Here is an 18,847-nt window from a genome sequence, read left to right on the forward strand (position 1 = left end):
TGGTTTAGTGTGAGGTGTCCCTGCCCATGGCCAGGGGGTTGGAACTAGATGATCTTGAGGTCCTTTCCAACCCTAACTATTCTATGATTCTAGATGCAATACTAGCAACAAATATAAAAGTATTTTCTACCTAATTCTGGAAAAACAATGCCATTGAAATCAGCTGTAGTTGTTGAGTTACAAACACTGATGCAGCACATGAAACAAACCCATTCTTCTATCCAGTGACATAGCCATGACTTTGCCCAGAATCACAGAACCACACAATCATTCAGTTTGAAAAAGACCTGTAAGATCATCAAGTTCAACCATTAACCCAATACTGCCAAGTTCACCACTGAACCATAACCCTAAACACCACATCTACACATCTTTTAAACACCTCCAGGGATGGCGACTCAATCACTTCCCTGGGCAGCCTTTTCCAATGCTTTACCCTCTTAGTGAAGGAATGCAACCTAAACCTCCCCTGGAGCAACTTGAGACCATTTCCTCTCACCCTATCGCTTGTTACTTGGGAGAAGAGACCGACCCTCACATCGCTACAACCTCTGTTCAGGTAGTTGCAGAGAGCAATGTCTCCCCCTGGGCCTCCTTCAGTCAAGACTAAACAACCCCAGTTCCTTCAGCTGGCTCTCACAAGATCTGTGCTCCAGACCCTTCACCAGTTTCATTGCCCTTCTCTGGACCCACTCTGGCACCTCAATGTCTTCTTTGTAATGAGGGGCCCAAAACTGAACATAGTTTTCAAGGTGCGATCTCACCAGACCTAAGTACAGGGGGATGATCACTGCCCTAATCCTCCAATTAATACTTCTGGATGGGTTTTAAAGACAGAAAAAAGAAGAAAAAAGTCACACCAACAAGAATCTTTCCAATGGAAGCTATGAAAAGTTCAAAGTAAGCAATATTATCAAAGCATAAAATAAGCATGCTTTGCCAAGTTGTCACCTACCAGGTGCAAGACCTGCCTCCATTTGTTAAGGTGGGAATACTTCCAGCTGACAAGACTCCACAGCCTTCCTTTCCAGCATGACACAGAAGATGGAAGATAATCTTACCCTTTAGTTTAAACAAGTCGGAAGCCTTTTTTTCTTTGAGTAGAGTCCTGTCAACCTGTATAGCATCATAGTCTTCAATGAGGAAAATAGAAGTTTTTAGTCACCATGTTTGAGGAAAAAGGCCACTAGAGCTTATACTAAGCTTTTCTCATTCTGAAAATGGGTATTTTTTTATGATGCTGCTGCTCACCAGCATTGACCAAAACCCCTACAACTTCATTAAAAATTTACAAAAGGATAATTTGTTCAATTATTGTCTAGCAAATCTCTGGGGAATGCCACAAAACTAAAGATTCAGGTGGGTTTCCATCTGTGGTAGCTAGTAAATCTGTCTACACCAGGAGAAATGCAAGCAGGAAAAATATCAGGCAAGAGAATGCAACACGAACTATGAAATTATGTGGAGTAAAGGAAATGACTGTCCTATAAAAACATACACTGAAACAAAATCAGAGCAGAACTCTAAGAGATCTAATATCCCTTGAACATAGTAATTTTTGTAGTTCTCGTCATTATCTGGCCATTAAACCACTATTTCTGTGTTTTCAGACTTCAGGAGGGACCTAGAAGAAGCCTGATGTGCTATATTTACAATGGAGAATTGGGATACAGACTTGAAAGGAAAGAGGAAAAGAGAAGAACAACCAAATTAAAAAAAAAAAAAAAAAAAGTACACAGGAAGGGTGGGAGAGAAGGAAATTGAGGAGGCATTTCCTGAATGATCCCTGGAATAAAATTAAATTAGGAGATAATTTTGGAAATGAATCTCAGTAACAAATCTGCCAGCACAGAGTGAATATTGACCAGCTAAGCTTCCAGCAGAGTGACAGACTGAGGTCAGCACATGGTGGTACTTCCCCAGGATGTCTTCTGAGCCCCCAGTGCAGCTCCTGAACCAGAGGCAGTAACTCAGGAATGGAAGGAAAATCTAACTATCTCTAATTGCTTAAGGAATCTAAGTGACCTTTTGTCATCTACAGCTTCCTACTATTTGATACAGTGCAAAGTGCTTTGTTTGATATCTGCCAATGATACTTTCATTCGATTCTTGTGTTTTCACAGGTTAATTACAATTCCCTTGCCTAGAAAATGATGAATGACCTTGAGAAGGTGACATCTACCTTATCCACCAACCCCACTGTTTCTTTTCCAAGCTATAATGTCCTGATCAATATAAATATTCCTCATATGGAAGCTGTTCTGTATCTTCAATCACTCTTGTTACCCTCCCCTTTGCAATTTCTAGCCCTGATAGAAAGAAAACATGTAGGAAAAGCTGGAAGAAAACAGAAAGGTGACAAAAGCAAGAACAAGAGTTTGCTTAAACAGTACTCCTCACAACATTAAATTACTAATTAGCAGAACTGCCAACTATATCCAGTGCTCATACAATACCACTTTCCCAGTGCCCAGGAGATCTGATTTTAAATATAATAAATTAAAACCTGTCTAATTTATGTTCAGAAGACTTTTGGTATCAGTTTATACCTGAGTCCCTAATCCTGCCTCACAGTGGCTCGTAGAGTCACTTATGGAATAGAATTAGGAACAGAGCTCTTCCCTGGGTATTACAGTTCCTCAGCTGTGAGAAACAAGAAATTTGGCAGACTTCTTGAGCACAAAAAAGAAAGAAATAAAACAGCCATTTAATACATATGGCATACATCTTTCCTCCCCAAGTTTTGATTCCATGTACTTGGAACTTTTGGTTCCTAAAGATCTTGAGACAGTGAGCCCCAAAACTGAGCTGTTCATTATGTAAAACCAACCAACCAACAGCCCATTTTCTTCTCCCTGCCTTATGCTTAATAATTTCACTAGGTATTGCTTCCCTTTTCAGTTATGAACAGCCAATATTCTCTCCCTTATCATCCTTTTCTATGCTATTAAGGCTTCACAGATTTCTATTATACCCTCAGCTGTCTCTTCTCTAAACAGCTCTAACCCATTTAGTCGCCATTAATGCAGAAGCCACATTCCCTCTTGGCCATCTTTTTCACAGGTAACCCTAGTGTCTAATCTGATTTTTTTTTCCAAAGCCTTGAGTGTAACAAGACACTGGCAATAGCAGAGTGAATAATTTCAAGGAAGGTGAGCCTTGTGGATACCGAGTTATCTTCAGGTTACATTAAAAAGTACTCTCTGTGTATTTCTTAATCCAGTCTCAATAGAGAACATTAGACATAAGAGGAGTAATTCTGCTGGCTTTCCAACTCACATCATCTATACCAGAAACAGTTTATACATCAACTTGCACCTGTATTTTTTTCCCCCAAACTTGAGGATTTCTTGTGAAATACAGTGTTATGAAAGCATTATCATTTGTTGCACAGGAAATTTTACCTGAAGCTCTTGAAAATTATAAGCATGCTCTTTCCCCTCCTATCATACAAGAATCAACACACACTGTAACAAGTGTGGAGTTCTTTGATAATAGTGAAACCATGACTTTCAGGAAATACGTGTTTCCTAAAGAAACAGCTGTACTAGAGAGATCACAGTTAAACACAAGATTATGGCTATGAGAAGAAATGCAAGGGGAAATGCTCATACATGCTTTAAAATATACCATTATTAATATATATAACTTTTAAACAAATTACTTCAATAAAGAGCACTAAGACAGCTCTTGATAGTTCATCTTACCTGTTCTTGAGACACACACAAGGAACTACACATCCAACTAAACCACAAATGTCTGAGTTACTTTAATAACTTCTCTGAAGGTACCTGATAAGAAGGCTAGTTCCATGAACACTGATATTCCTTCAGTTTTCCAGGGTTTCACCCCTTCTAGCTCTCTCACTTATGATTTAAGGTTACTGTTCCATTGCAGGAAAACAAGAGGTCCTAAAGAACTGGTGCAGTACAATGAAAAGCCTGCACATACAAGATTTCTAAGTAAAGCAACACAGCATTATATAAAAACATTTGACAGACAACAGTGTCTAAAAGCGTGTTTATTCCTGCTATTGTAATTAGTGGGCTAAACCTGAACTCATTCTGCCAGTACTAATTAATACCATCTATGGCCTGTTCAAAGTGGCCATAATGATCACAGATGACATGGAATTTAGTAGATGTTAAGATGGTACCGCTCCACACAATGCCCATCAACCATGAATTATAACAACCACACCAAGTAGTTCATCAGATGAGTAAATTTCCCAAACTTCTGGAGCTAAACTTTCAATAAAATGAAAATTTTAACAGTCAAACCCCTTTGAATGTGACAGATTCATGTCTCTGAGTCCTTTCTGCTAAGCTTTCAGTAATGTGGCTCCACTTTGGGGCAATATTTGTACATCATCTTGTGTTTTTTGTTTAGGTTTTTGTATGCTTTGAAGAAAAATCATCAGGAAGTCTCACTGACATCAAAATGAAGAAAGCAGCTTACATTATAGTATTATTGCTCCAGATAAAAGCCATCACTCAGTGTAATCTTACCTTACAAAAGCTAACACATGATACTAATAAAATAAAATCTTAGTAAGACAAAACAGCTATAGACTTAAACTAAGTCAATGGATGAAGATCTAACACTAATCTTTATTATGTTATTACCTGCTTCTTTATTTAGCTTATTTTTTACATTTTAGGAGCACAGGACTAGAAGGGATTTCCAAGGTCACCATGTCCAGACTACTGCTACTCCAAGAAACTCTTAACACATTCATCCCTTCCTAAAATTCAAGCTCTGCCTTAAGGCGATCAGACCTTTTCCTTGACCATGATCCAGAATGTAACTGCTGACAGAACCACTCCCATTTCCAAACCAACTGTACCAAGAGCTGATTCATCTCTATTTAACCTTGTGCTAACAATGTCTTAAGAAAAGGTATTTTTCTCCTTGTTTCCCTAATAAGAGAAAAAAAAAAACAAACCCCAAATTTATTTACTGTAAAGCAATACAACATAATAAAAAGTCAGCTTTTCTTCTGATAGGTTAGCAAAGGCAATCTCTTTAGTCTTTCTCAACACTTTTCATTAATTTATTCTGAATAACACTGAAGCCTAGTGCCTCTATTACACTTCCTGGGGGGTTTTCCCTCAAAGCAGATAACCCAAATTCTAACCTATATCCCACAAGGTGTCTCACCAGTGCCTTATGCAATAGCACATAGTACTCCTTATTTCATCCACCACATTTTAGGATGCATTTCCTTTTCCCTCAAATCACGTAATCATTACGTGATCATCTAATACATCCAACTGTCTTCCTCCTTAGTCACAGCCAACTGCTGAGACTCCAGCACACAGCAAAAATTTTTCTAGCCCATAATGGTATGACTAAAAACCTATTTGAAGACAGCACAACAGAAGTGTGATGAAATTCAGTGATATGCAGTTCATACTGTATAGTTTTCGCTGGAAAATTACTCCTAAGTTTGTGTCATCAACCAATTTAACCAGCATAAGTTTGCTTTTTACTGATGATGTTGCCATAAACAGTAACAACTGGTCTCAAGCTAAAAATCCAGAAAAATATCACTATGACAACATCCCAGCTTAAAATTTGCACTTTCTCTCCCCTTCAGCCAGTTATTTCTCTAATGAAGTCCAAACATGGGATCTGTTTATACTTTGTCTACAGAATTCACTTACTGAAGAAGGCATAAGATGAAACCTTCCCTTCTAAAAAACTTAGTTCGACTTATTCCATTTAACATTTACCTCCATGTCTAATTATTTCTTGTTTCGATGATTTCCTCTTACATTTTCTGTGTGAATCATATCATTCTCATAATTAAATATGAATAAGACACTTTGTATTCTGCAATCCTATAGCCCTATTTCTGACTTGTTAGGACTCAGGAAAACATAATACAGCACGCACACTTGGAAATCTATTTTTTTTGCAGGGTGTGGCAGTGGAAGATAGACGCCCTTCTAAATAGAGTATATGAATTTTGTTCCATACCAACGGACACCACTGTCCTCACTAAAAAGTAAGAAGAAGGATTAACTTATAAGTAAGGACAGAGAAAATATTTGTCCTTGTCTTAGAATTTCTTTCCTTTTCCTTCTTTGAGATGGGAGAGTAAGTTCTGGTATTTTCTTTGCAAGGTCTAATTCAGCCTAGTATTTTTATCTACATTTGTTGATACCCAAGTCTACAGTTTCCTTATCTACAGTGCACACAAGTTTAAGAGTCAGGTTGCATTCAAGTAGGTTTTAATTGAACTGCAATGACCAGAATCCCTCCTAACTCAAAAAAATTCAGACCACGGATCTTGAGACAGACTTTTAATAGAGAAGATTCAGCAGAACTTATCGTCAGTGGTTTACATCTGACATCAGTGGAACCAGGACTTCACTCAACCCATTCACGTCTACCCTAGTCTCTAACACACCTCAGTGCAGGGACACAAAACTCAGTTCTGTTCACAGCAGTATAAAATCCAGTTTGACTTATGAAGGTTGAGGAGCATGTGAAATCAGTTACAAATATTACCTTTTGCACCTCAGTTTATGAGGTATTTTCCTGCTGCACCACAAAAAATTGTATCAAAAGGAAACAGGTGGTAGGAGGGAAGAGGAAGGACAAATAAAAACATAAACAAAAAAATGCACAGCCCAAAAATTCCAATGGTACTAAAGGAAACAGCGTGAAAGATACTGATCAGCAAATACTGCTTTCCTTGTTTCAGCTGGATTGTCAAGATTAAATCTCCTCAAACCAAGATGCAGCATCAGTATAGACATTAAACCCTCAAAACCTCTACAGCCTACAAAAGAAGGAGAGTTAGGAGAACAGGAACAACTTGCGACTGCTCTCCAGTCATAAAGAAGGCATCCTATGGCACTGAGGGCTACTTCTTCCTGCTCTGTGATAAAGACAGCAATCACAGAGACAAATTAAGTGGAACTCCATTTTAGTCTATTACAGCCCTTATCCTTTTCACTGCTGTTTGTGGTTAATATATTAAGTCCTTCTTTAAAATACAATTGTTGAAGGTATTTGTTACTTAGTGTAACTAAATGCCATTTCCAAAAGCTTTTGCAAGACTTGGGATGAGCTCCTGAGAAAGATTTGTCCAGATGGAGAACTGTATATAATGAGCATAAACTACCAAAAACAGTGTTCATTTTACCATTTTCAGATATAATGATCAATATTCAGATGCTTACAGGATAAACTTAAATCCTCAGTACGGAATCCTTGATCTTGTTTATGGCCTGGAGAGATGGATAAGCCTGGAGCCATTCTTTGATAGAAATGGACTCCGCAGAGATAAATGTATGTTATCCATCTGGTGCTGTGTGTGTGGTTTGTATTTGGCAGCCTTTCTACATAAGAAGAAACATGTTACTCAGCCTCACCTATTCATATAAATGTCATCACAACCTTTGTATTTTGCACAGGAGATAAATTTGTAAAAACTGGCAGGTCTGCCCTGAGCTGCAGAAAAAACAACGTGCACTCTTTAAGTCTTACTTTTCCTCTTTAAATTTCCAGCCTGCTGGCGAGGCATCCACAAAGGTCACACTGGACAGAAATGGAGAGTCAAAGGGACCACCCTTCTGTTCACTGCATCCTTCCATGACTTTAGAGAAAAAAGATAAGCAGTCTAGCAAGAGCACGTGCCCCTTGAGTACACACCACCTCAACAAGTTGAAGTTTACATGCGGCCACACAAGCAAAGAAGACTATGCCAGTTCTCAGTATAACACAGTTTGGCCATCAGCCACACGCTGAGGCTGGACAGTCTTGTTAGACTGCACTGGTGGAGGCGTATTGTGAGCTCAAGGTGCCCTCAGTGAAGTAGCATCTCTCAACTAGAACTCAAGCACAGAACTCAGTCACCCTTTCTTCTTGAGGTCCTGCATGGACTTCTCTTTCTCTGCTTAGGTTAGTAAATAAAGTGTTGTAGCATTTTCTGCTTGTGTGGGTTTGAGACTATATGAGTATCATGCTTTGTCACTTGAACTCATGTCACCCTGTGTCATATAATCACACACTTGTGCATGTATCTACTCCATGTTATTTACTCACTTTTCTCTAACACTGAATGACAAAAGTAGTCCTGAAACAGAAACTACCTCATGCCTCACACTAATAATGAACAAAAAGCTAAGTATATTGTACCTTAGTAAGAGGGTTTTTTTCCCCAGAGGAAAACCACCAGTTTCCCCTAGTTAGGATACAAAAGGAAAGGGTCAACACTCTTCTAATACAAAGGTGTGGCAGGCAGCCAGTGCTCTCAGGCTGCAGCAATGCCAAATGGTTTCGTTGCCTCACGCACAGCCTCATTCTTCATCTCATGCCTTAAGTCACTACCAAGGGCTAACAATATAATTAGAGGTTTCCACTGAGCAATGAGTGGTAAATGTAGGTGAACTACTCTGAATACAAGCAACAGTGGTAGTAAGCAGCAGGGAAGAGGAACACAGATTAGAGAACTACAATTTCAACAGCAAAGGTTATTCAGGATTTATCCAGAAACCACATTAAAACTACTTTTTTTCACACCTGACTTGTTTAAAATTTAATAGATTCTGGTAAGAAATATGACTGCAAAGCTACACTCAGTCATTCAAATACTCTGTGAGAAGCAATAATTTAACTACTCCCTGGAATCTTTCTCACTTGCATTCTCCCACTATGTTTTTCAACACAGTAAAATGCTGTGAGGGGAAAGGCTGCATCTTGTGTCACCATTCCATTTGGGAGCAGCAGACAGTACTCCTAAGGGATTTCAAATGAAGGAAAGGATCATGTTCCCGAACGAAGACTTCTGAGATCAAGTGATGTACGTGTTCAGTGCCAATACACTTGCAGACTCCAAAAGAACCAAGGACTAAAAAGCCAAACCCAAATAGTTTAAGCATAAATCAACCACAGCCAAAAACATTAACCTGTATCCTCCCTCAAGACAGCTTCTGTCTGTTTGTTTTAAACGAAGGAGCAAAGGGCATGTGGCAATTAAAAAAAATGCTTTACATTATGTCCAAAAAGTGGGGGGAAAAAAAAACTGGTATTTGAGTCTTTCCCTATTACATACAATATATTGATTCCTTTTACTACTGTCTTACTGTTAAGTCTGTGAAGCAAGTTTGGAAGAAGCTGCAGCTGACTGTATAAAAACAAAGGTGTTGATCACACCGATCATTTCTTCAAAAATGTTTTATGCACACGTGAAACTCTAAACCAGGTTTAATTCGAAATCTGAATGTTGTTGTTCTGCAAAAACAACCACATCGCCTTACTCACCCAACTGTCTCAGCAGTGATGATTTTCTAAATTAGTTAAAGAAAGACCTCCTGCAGTAACCTTTACAGGTAAATCAGGTAAGAAATCGGTTTTCTTACATCTACTTCCCTATTTTTATCAGGAGAAATATTCCCTATGTGGAATATCTGAAGTCTTTCTGTTTTGGCCAGCTCTGTAAACAACAACAACATCCAATTTCTCAGCAGATATTTGCAAGTTGTGTTTTCACAAATACGATTGCTCTAGAAATAAAGAGCTCAAACACATGCATACATGCACAGGCAATTTTAAGGTTTCTACTCTCATACATCTTTTACAGGAAATCATCAAGAAACATATTCAAAAGTTTCTACAGTAGATGGGGCACAGAATCAAGAGGAAAATTCTTAACTTTTTTTTATTTTGACAAAGACTAATCATTTTTGTCAATGTAGCAAGACATTCAAATATTTTGGTTTAAAATAAGTAGCATAGTATATTATAACGAAACACATTTTGTGCTGAATTACATAAACGGAAAGGTATGCAAGTTTAATCAACTATTACTTAGCATATTCCCCACTTGCAGTCAGACAGTACTCGCACTACAAGTCACACATTCCTCAACCCTTTAATATTGCAAGATTACTAGATGCTCCAAACATATCTGTACTCCAAAATAATACTGCAGTAATGCTTCAACTGAATTATTACCAGTATTACAGTATAGGTTCAGCTACAGGAAACAATCTGCTGCAAACTGACCATAATGCTGATGCAGGTACTAAAATCAGCATCTAAAAATAAAATCCCAAAACCAAATGCTCCCACCCCAACTAAACAAACCCAGCCCAGCTACTCACCATTCACGGCTGTGGGAAACTGAGCCATCATGATCTTGAATATGCCTTGCTAGCTCTTAGCCATCTGCAACATAAAAACATTGTGCCATTAATAATGCAACAAGGGCAAAACGTAGCTCCGTGCTCCCGCTGAGCAGGGGGAATGTCTGTCCCCTTTACCTCACACTTCTGATAGCGAACAATGCCGGGCTTGAGGCTGCTGCTGAACAAGCTGAATTTACATTTGGGAGGAGGTGGAGGAATTATTTTTTATAGGGTATGCAGTGCAGTCCTGAAGCTAGTGGCACATTCTTAAAGGAAAACAGTACCAACTGTTTAGCAACTGCTGCATAATGTACACAAACAGTTGACAACATGTCAGAACATATGGCGTGGAGAACAGCCCTCTCCTAGCAGCAGGAGACAGACTCTCAGGGTCCTAGCAGACCCTGGTATGAGCTCTCCCTGGTAAATATTTATGCGTCTCACAAGAAAAGTTCAAGGCACAGCTCCATAACAGAATGCTTCTACAGAGTGGAAGAACAATTATTATTCAGATTCATCCATTCCGCTACTCCATGCACTACTTACAAAGAAAACACTCTTACAAGATGTATTCCAAAGGAAAATTACTTGACCTAATAAAAATCTGTAGTCAGCCAGCTTTCTATAACCAGCACAGTGAAGTTATTCCTTCTTTTGAGGTATTGCATAAAAACTCAAAAGCAGCATTTAAAGGGGTCTCAATATAATTTATTTTCATAATAAATATAAGAGCACTAAGACTTATTTTGGTTTTCTAGTATGCATCCTTTCAAGAGTACCTCTAGTAATGATTTTAATCCTGCAGAGTAGCAGAACACTAACTAGTACTGATCTGAGAGGTAAGCATAAGCACCCCTTTACAAAGAGAATCAAGACAACGCCGTGAGCTTTCGCTTTGGATGAGATAATTTTGTTAAATACTGAAATGTATACATCATTATCCTGTGCTGTACGTGGAGAAACTATTGATCAGGATGAAGACATAAAAATTAAATTTTAATTAAAACGAAATAAAAATTGCATCTCTGATCCCTCCGTCACTCCCTCTTCAGATACCAAACCTCCGCCCAAAAAACAAACCCTTCACCTCCCGATAAAACCATGGATTTAATATTAAGTACAGAAATATCACACACCCCCCACTCCCTCTCCCTGCAAGCAAACTCCTGCACATCTCATCATAAAAGTCAAGCAGCTGGAAAGCCCTCTGGTTTCACATGTGGACAGGAGAGCATTTTTTTCTATCTACTGCACATTTCTGCAATAAAAATAAAATGTCTGGGATCAGTTGTTAACAATTCTCTCTTTATCATTATCATCATTATTATGGTATTTTTATTTTTTATATTATTTATACTATTATTAATATAGCCTACAAATAATATTTGAATCATGTTATTGTAATAGGACACAAATTATTCATTTTCCCTGGGTTATTTGAAAACCTCATGACCACACATGCACCAGGTTCCCCCCAAATGAATGAACAGCATTTTATCTGAACTTATCTTGCTTTGTGTTGTTCATGTAATTGTCCAGTGAGGAATGAACAATTCAGTTTTACTTTTTTTAAATCTGACACATTACAGAGCAGTGTCATTAAGACACTTGACATTCCCGACTTTTATATACCGTATACACACACACAGTTTGTGTATACACACACATATACACATATATGTTAAAAAAAAAAGTAAATGGAATGATTGGCAAGTCCAAATGGTCTCTCAGGGTGACATTGGGTATCAGCTGCAGAAAGACAAAAAAAAGGAAGCATGGATCTATTCCAGGACATGAATTCTAAAAGAAATGGGAGTATTTTTAGTTTGCTTCCAGCATCCCTTCCTAGGCCTTACCAGCAACCTACTAAGAGACATCTGAAACCTATATATAGGCTTCCTGAAAAACACTTCCAATGTTGTTAAACATTTCTACAGCATGTTTCTCTGTAAAAGCTGTTCTGTCAAGGAGGGAGAGCCTGAAACCATGACACAGAAGCAGGATGCTAAAGAATATCCCGGGAATCAACAGAACAAAGCTCAATAGAGCTTGGCTTTGACAAGAGATATCCACCTGCATGCAACTGCCTCCAGAATTACAGTCTTACTGGATAAAGGCTACACATTTGCCCTTTTCTCCAATGTATTCTATTTTCTATTTTCAGATTTTTATTCTTTTTAGGTAAGTAATTATAATAGAATCACAGAACCACAGAATAGCCTAAGTTGGAAGGGACCCACAAGAATCAGGAGGTCCACAGGCTCCACACAGGACAACCTAAAAGTTAAACCATGTATCTAAGAGCACTGTCCAAACATTTCACGGCTTGTGGCCATAACCACTTCCACTCTTACCAACAGCTACCTATGCGTACAGGCATCTATCTTCCACTGATCTCTGAGACAAATGATCTCTGCCCTGCGCTGCATCCAAAGAAGCATGGCCAGCAGGTCAACGGAGGTGATTCTGCCCCTCTACTCTGCTCTGGTGAGACCCCCCTTGCAGTACTGCAGCATGCTCTGAGGGCACCAACATAAGAAGGATGTAGAGCTGTTAGCGCAAGGCCAGAGGAGGCCACAGAGATGCTCAGAGGGCTGGAGCACCTCTGCTATGGAAACAGGCTGAGAAAGTTGGGCTTGTTCAGCTTGGAGAAGAGAAGGCTCCAGGGAGAACTCATAGCAGCTTCCAGTCCCTATAAAAGGGCCAACAACAAATCTGGAACGGGACTTTTTACAAGGGCATGGAGTGATAGGAAAATGGGGAATGGCTTTAAACTGAAAGAGCGGAGATTTGGACTAGCTATAAGATAGAAATTCTTCCTTGTGAGGGTGGTGAGGCACTGGCACAGGCTGCCCAGAGAAGCTGTGGCTGCATCATCCCTGGCAGCATTCAAGGCCAGGTTGGACAGGGCTTGGAGCAACCTGGTCTAGTGGAAAGTGTCCCTGCCTGTGGCAGGGTGTTGGAATTGTATGATCTTTAAAGGTCCATTCCAACTCAAACCATGCTGTGATTCTGTGATAACAGCAGTTTCATAGCACATATCAAGCAGAATTAGAAGCTGTAGTCAGATACCAAATGTAACACACCCAAGCTATCACCCATACCACCTCCTGTCCTCCCAAAAGGGTGTTCCTAATACCACGCCGTTTGATACTCCATTCCAGTGCAGCACTATCAAAAATAAAGACCAACCCAAATTATTGGCAGAGGTTTTTTCAGCATACCTGAAAATTCCCCAAGTTTCCCAAGCCTGGGCTGACCTAGCCTGGTAAATCACCATCATACACTGCCATGTAGATTCACCAACCTCAGGCCCAAAACCAAGAACAAACTGCCCAAACAGATCCGTACTGAGACTACACTACACCAATGTGACGAGATGAAATCACAGTTTAGCTCTGCCATCTCACTATTATGTCTATGGGCAGATCCCATCATATTTTAAAATACCAGACCTGAAGGGCACCAAAAAACTCATATATTAACCCTCACAAATAATACAGAAACAACCAGGAATCATAAACAGGATTTTAAGTGCACGAGCACTAAGACCCCATCCTATCCTTTGCACAGACAGAGCACCAAGGTTACATCAAGCACACAATGCATCTCTTGTGACAGATTCCAATGTGCCCAGAGGTAAAAAAAGTATCACTGCAATGTAACTTCCCTCATTCAGATTTTTTTAGGGAAGGAGGAAACAGCTCAGTAAACTCAATGTCAACAAGCATTTTTCAAAGGTCTGTGGAGAACGTCCTTCCCAAAGAATGGTGCTTGCCCTCAGCAAGTATTCTGTCTTCTACGTTTCTACAGTGTGCTCTAGAGGCTTGGACGTTATGCATGTATCAAAGTTTAAAGCAGCATTATTTCCACAAACTCCAAATAAAGTTGTTCTAGTTGCCATCTGTAAAAACACCTTGCAGCTTTAGGACACCAGAGTGCACCATTTATTTACCACAGGGAATCTCAGCAAAGTATTATCACTTTAGGCTAAACTTACTTTTTTTTAATGACTGGTAACTTTTACTCATCAATCGAAGTGAAAGTTGTAAGTTTCCAAGGAACCTTATGATACAGTACTACAGAGGAACCCAATGCCATAAAAAAACCCAGGAAGAGACTATAATCAGTATCCCAAACAGATCATACAGATGAAAAAATGGTCATCATAACCAGAATACCTCACAGAAAATTACTTGTTTCTGAAAAGAGTTCTAGGAGAGGTGCTTGGTGAACTCAGTTATCAGTCGTAAGAAACCATAGCTGCCACAGCACAAAATCCATGTTGTAATAAACCAGGATCAAACATCCATGTGAACACTGCAGATGACATTAAGCCCTACTGCCATTTAGGGTGAAAACAGGAAAACTTGGATGTCACATTTAAATAGCAGAACACCAAGTTCTTGTAAACAAACCATACGACTAGTTCCAATGTTTCAAGCACTGACTGTTTTCACAAACTGACCTGCCAAACTGCAACTTCTGTTCCCTCTTTCAGGGTTCATTATAGTTGGTAAAAGTTAAGAAAAGAAATGAGGAGACTTCAAGAAGCAGGGGGGGACCTTACAACCATGCTGAAATCATTAGACAACATCAAAGGTGGGATGACTGCAGGAAACAGAAAAGAAAAAGCTTCTTTTCCATCACAGGCATATTGCCATTTTTTGAAGAATAGCCTTACCACAACCTTTGTTAATATTTATACTTGAATCCATTTTTTTTTTTTCTGAAATATTTCTCAGGAAAACCACAGCCACATAGTTTTAGTAGGAATGAAGGTCTGGTGCATCAGGTTCTGTCCCACCAGTTTTAACTGGAAAAAAGCAAATACCGTAGAAGCACCCTGTGTGGACACACTACTAACTCTTTTGTTTTTCTCAGGGACAGAAAGAAGATACATTGTGGATGTAAGAACTGTAAGAACCAGTTAGCAAGGACAAAGACTGCAGTACTAGTCCACCGATTTACTCTTTGCAACACCTGTAGATGTAGACAACAAACTATTATTAGTGTTTGCAAAGCAAACAGTGACAGTGTAATAACCCATGTAGTTGCTCTGTGCTTTTTTGGATTATTCTCTTGAAAAATCAGAGAATAATAAGCATCAGTAAGGGATTACAAACCAGCACAGTCCTGGATTTCTGTTTGTTTCAGACACACCAGTAGAAAAGTTTACTGATTAAAAAAATAAAAGAAACCCACCACACATTTTGGCAGGCCAACAATTTACCTCCTTTATGCAGTGGGGTTACACACAGCGACATGGCCTTTCCACAATGTACTGTGGCCAGCCTCACGAAGTCCACCCACTCATAGCAAATGAATGACATCAGTAACAAAACGAAGAAGTCAATCCCAGGCAGCTAGCACATCGCTAGCTCTTCCTGAGCCCCTCTGTTCCTGCGGGTAAGAGCACTGCATGCCTTATTTTCACAGTTTCAAGGAAAAAAAAAAAAAAAAAAGGGAAAAAAAAACCCACCACAAAAAAACAAAAGCAAACCCAATGAAAAAAAGTGTTAAATATTTACTGCTTAACCCTGTGGTACGAAGTCCCTTCCTTACTCGCTGTTACAGCGCAATTTGCTTCTGAACAGTGATAAAAACAGAACACCAAAAAATGTTTCTTTCTGACAAATATCCTTCTGCCAACCTTACCGAACTAACAGGCTTTCTGAATATAGCGACCATGCAAAATGGATGCCACGCGAAATACAAGAATCTCTGTTTCTGTAAAAAACATAATTGTGTGGTCAGTATTGACGGGTTTACTCTGTTTCTTACACAGCTGCTCAGCTGTGAAAGCACCCATTCAAAATATCAAGACCCAGTTCAACTCTCTCCTCTGTCTCTGGAGACTGAAACTGATCCTTCCTTCCTCCCAGGAGGAGGCTTTCACACATTTTATTACACCATCATTTCAGGAAACCCGTGCCCAGTGTTTGGAATAGTAACATCAACTCAGGACTTCAACCTTCTACATGAAATTATCTACAATTAAGCCAAAGAGCCACAGGTCCCTCTCTGTCCATGCCCCTCCAGCTTTGCTTCTTTGCAAAGAAGAAGAAATTCTGAAGGAGGGAATACGAATCCCATCCCAGGAAGCCCACTATTTAGATCCCTGGCCCTTCTTCCAGGGGATGTATACATTCACTTCCTCAGGATGGGAATAGAAGCCAGCTCTGTCACGCCCCGGAAGCATACATTCACTAAACTGATCCCAAACACAGATGGAAGTCACCACCTCTGCTTGCATTGCTTAAAAAGGAAAAGAAAAAGAAAAGAAAGCAAAAAAAAAAAAAAAAAAGAAAAGAAAATGCAGACGGTAGATTATTTATAAGATACATTTTTAAAAGGTTCTGAGCTTCTATCTCAGAGAAGGAACTCCAGGCTGCATATCACAACCCCTCCAGAATGCTGAGTGATACATTTGCTCCTGAATGGGTGGTAACTTAAAATACACGCTTGTCTTTTTTGCTTCCTACTTTCTAATTTACATGAGTCCCCACTCCATATGCTGTTTTTTCTAGATCCTGGTTTGAGACACATCAGTCCTCACATCTAATTATTTGCAAGCATTGTACAAAAGCCCCAAGATGCTGTTCAGTGAGGTCCACACACCTCGAAACCTGCAGCTCTCCACTTTCATATTGTGACTCTTAATTTATGTCAGTGTGGACTAAGGCAAAACATAAATCTTTGATGAGTCTTCTGTTATTTTCTTACTTCAACTGTGACTGGAAACATTCAGAGCATATTACTTAAGAACCTACCCATTTCAAATCTTGCCAATTTAGAGGACATTTTTGAGCCCACTCCTATCCTTCCATCAGAAGCGCAAGCAAAATCTGCCTCCTACCAGAGAAAAAAAACCTAACTGAAGAATTCTTAATGTTAACTTCTTATGATGCAAGGGCTTCTATTAACTTGTTGCTCAGCTTTCAGTCCAAGGTAACACTGCAAAACATACATAACATCAAATGAACTGCTGTAGCTAAGTATAAAACAAAAGATACAGAAAATGCAGGCAGTCTTCTGTGCTCAGCAGGAAACAATCTTTCACTATTTATAAAACTAATGAAGCTAAAATGTTCAGCGAAGACTTGGATTTACATTGCAGGTATCTGCTTTTGAGTTGGGCAGGTGCACAAAACCACTGCAGGCTTAACTTCTCAAAACTGAGTAAGCTGACAAGCAGAGAGGAGACAGGCCACAAGATGCCTTTAAAGCAAAGAAATGTAGTTTATCTTTGATGAAACAAAATCCGGGGAAACCTCATGGGAGAAAAAGCAAAGATCAGCATATGGGAATCAAAACATGGAAAATAAGCTAGGTAGCATTATTTTGGACGGGTAAAAATGCATTCCCCAAATGAGACAGAAGAATGTGGGGAGATCCTGACCAGTACGTGAGTCCAGTGAGGCACACTGGTCCTGAGCTGGAGCCAGAACTCTGGCTGCGTGGCCACAGCGCTTCCCACCTACCCCTGCTGAAACCTCCTGCTTCTGACCCTGCTCTCAGCCACAAGCCCTGTCCATGCTATACTACCAAGAACAGTCCTTCAAAGCATCCAGTTGAAATTTAGTCTCTTAGCCTATAACGCTGAGCTCCATAGCACACAGCAATAATGTTTTGACCATGACAACTTCACAAACTTAAGGAATCAATTATCATCTGGGTTAGACAAATATCTCAATGTCATATAAAGTCCCCATGAGAAAAAATACCTCTCCATTAGAAAGACATTAGCCCTTTCTTAATAAACTCATAATAATATGACTATACTAAGAGTGCAGTGGTAACAGCAGGAATTACAGATTTTGAGTGGTAAAATTCTTGACCTTTGAAAGATAAGGCTAAAAGCATTATTTAAGGCAGGTCTGTTTTTTGATACATTTATTAGTATAGCCATAATAGGTAATTTTTTGCATTCCAATCGTAGTATTTTTAGCAACAAAGAGTAACTCCCATTTCCTGTTCTTCTCTTACTTCATGTGTGTGTTGTTGAATCACTAACTGCAGATATCACTCATCAGAGATGCCACAGAATTTCACAAACTCCACTTGCATCACCCTTGAAAATTTTCACTGGAAGAGCCAGCTCAGAATTATTATCTGCTACTTCTGAAGCTGAAGCAACAACAGCCCATGTCAAAATGTCGCAAGTCAAACCGGCTGCTCTCAAGAAAGAAGCTGTGACTTATCTGGATCAAGCATGCTTTTTTCAAGTATCTGTAACTGCAAAAATGTTTAAAAATAGTTCTCAGGTAGTTGTCCTCGATCAAGTAATTGTAATACATTGTGCTGCTACTGTTATTATGTCACATCATTTGAATTTCATGTGGTATTCTGAAAATAAGAGTTATACAACACTGTGCTCATTTGTGTACTAATGTTCAATCCATTACTTTAACTTTGGGAAGCAAGTAACTGACCTGGCCAGGCTGCATTTCTATCCTGACAAAGTCTTAAACATTCTGAATTTGAAAAACAATGACATTTCATCAGCTCCACTTTTACTTTATGAATTTTATGTGACCTAATCCTTACCTTTTGAACATTTAGTGCTAATGGCACAACAGTACCAGCAAAACAAGTTACTACAGTCTCTGTATAGTCTTGCAATGGGCAATAAAACAAAGTATGCGTGGAGGTAAGAAGAATCAAGGACTCCTCACTAAATAAAATCCCCTATCTTGTTTTCC

General features: G+C 39.2%; 1 protein-coding gene across 2 annotated transcripts in view; it reads right to left on the reverse strand.

The window, feature by feature from the left end:
• Positions 1-18,847, reverse strand: part of ITSN2 (intersectin 2) — an 85,340-nt gene that overhangs the window by 61,542 nt on the left and 4,951 nt on the right. For both annotated transcript variants that reach the window (XM_065681749.1, XM_065681751.1), the window contains exon 2: positions 10,119-10,182. In XM_065681749.1, coding sequence (XP_065537821.1) covers positions 10,119-10,149 — 31 coding nt within the window. In that variant the 5' untranslated portion in view covers positions 10,150-10,182. The remainder of the gene's footprint in view (positions 1-10,118; positions 10,183-18,847) is intronic.

The sequence above is a fragment of the Lathamus discolor genome, chromosome 5 (genome assembly GCF_037157495.1).
Source record: "Lathamus discolor isolate bLatDis1 chromosome 5, bLatDis1.hap1, whole genome shotgun sequence".
In the NCBI taxonomy this organism is placed as follows: domain Eukaryota; kingdom Metazoa; phylum Chordata; class Aves; order Psittaciformes; family Psittacidae; genus Lathamus; species Lathamus discolor.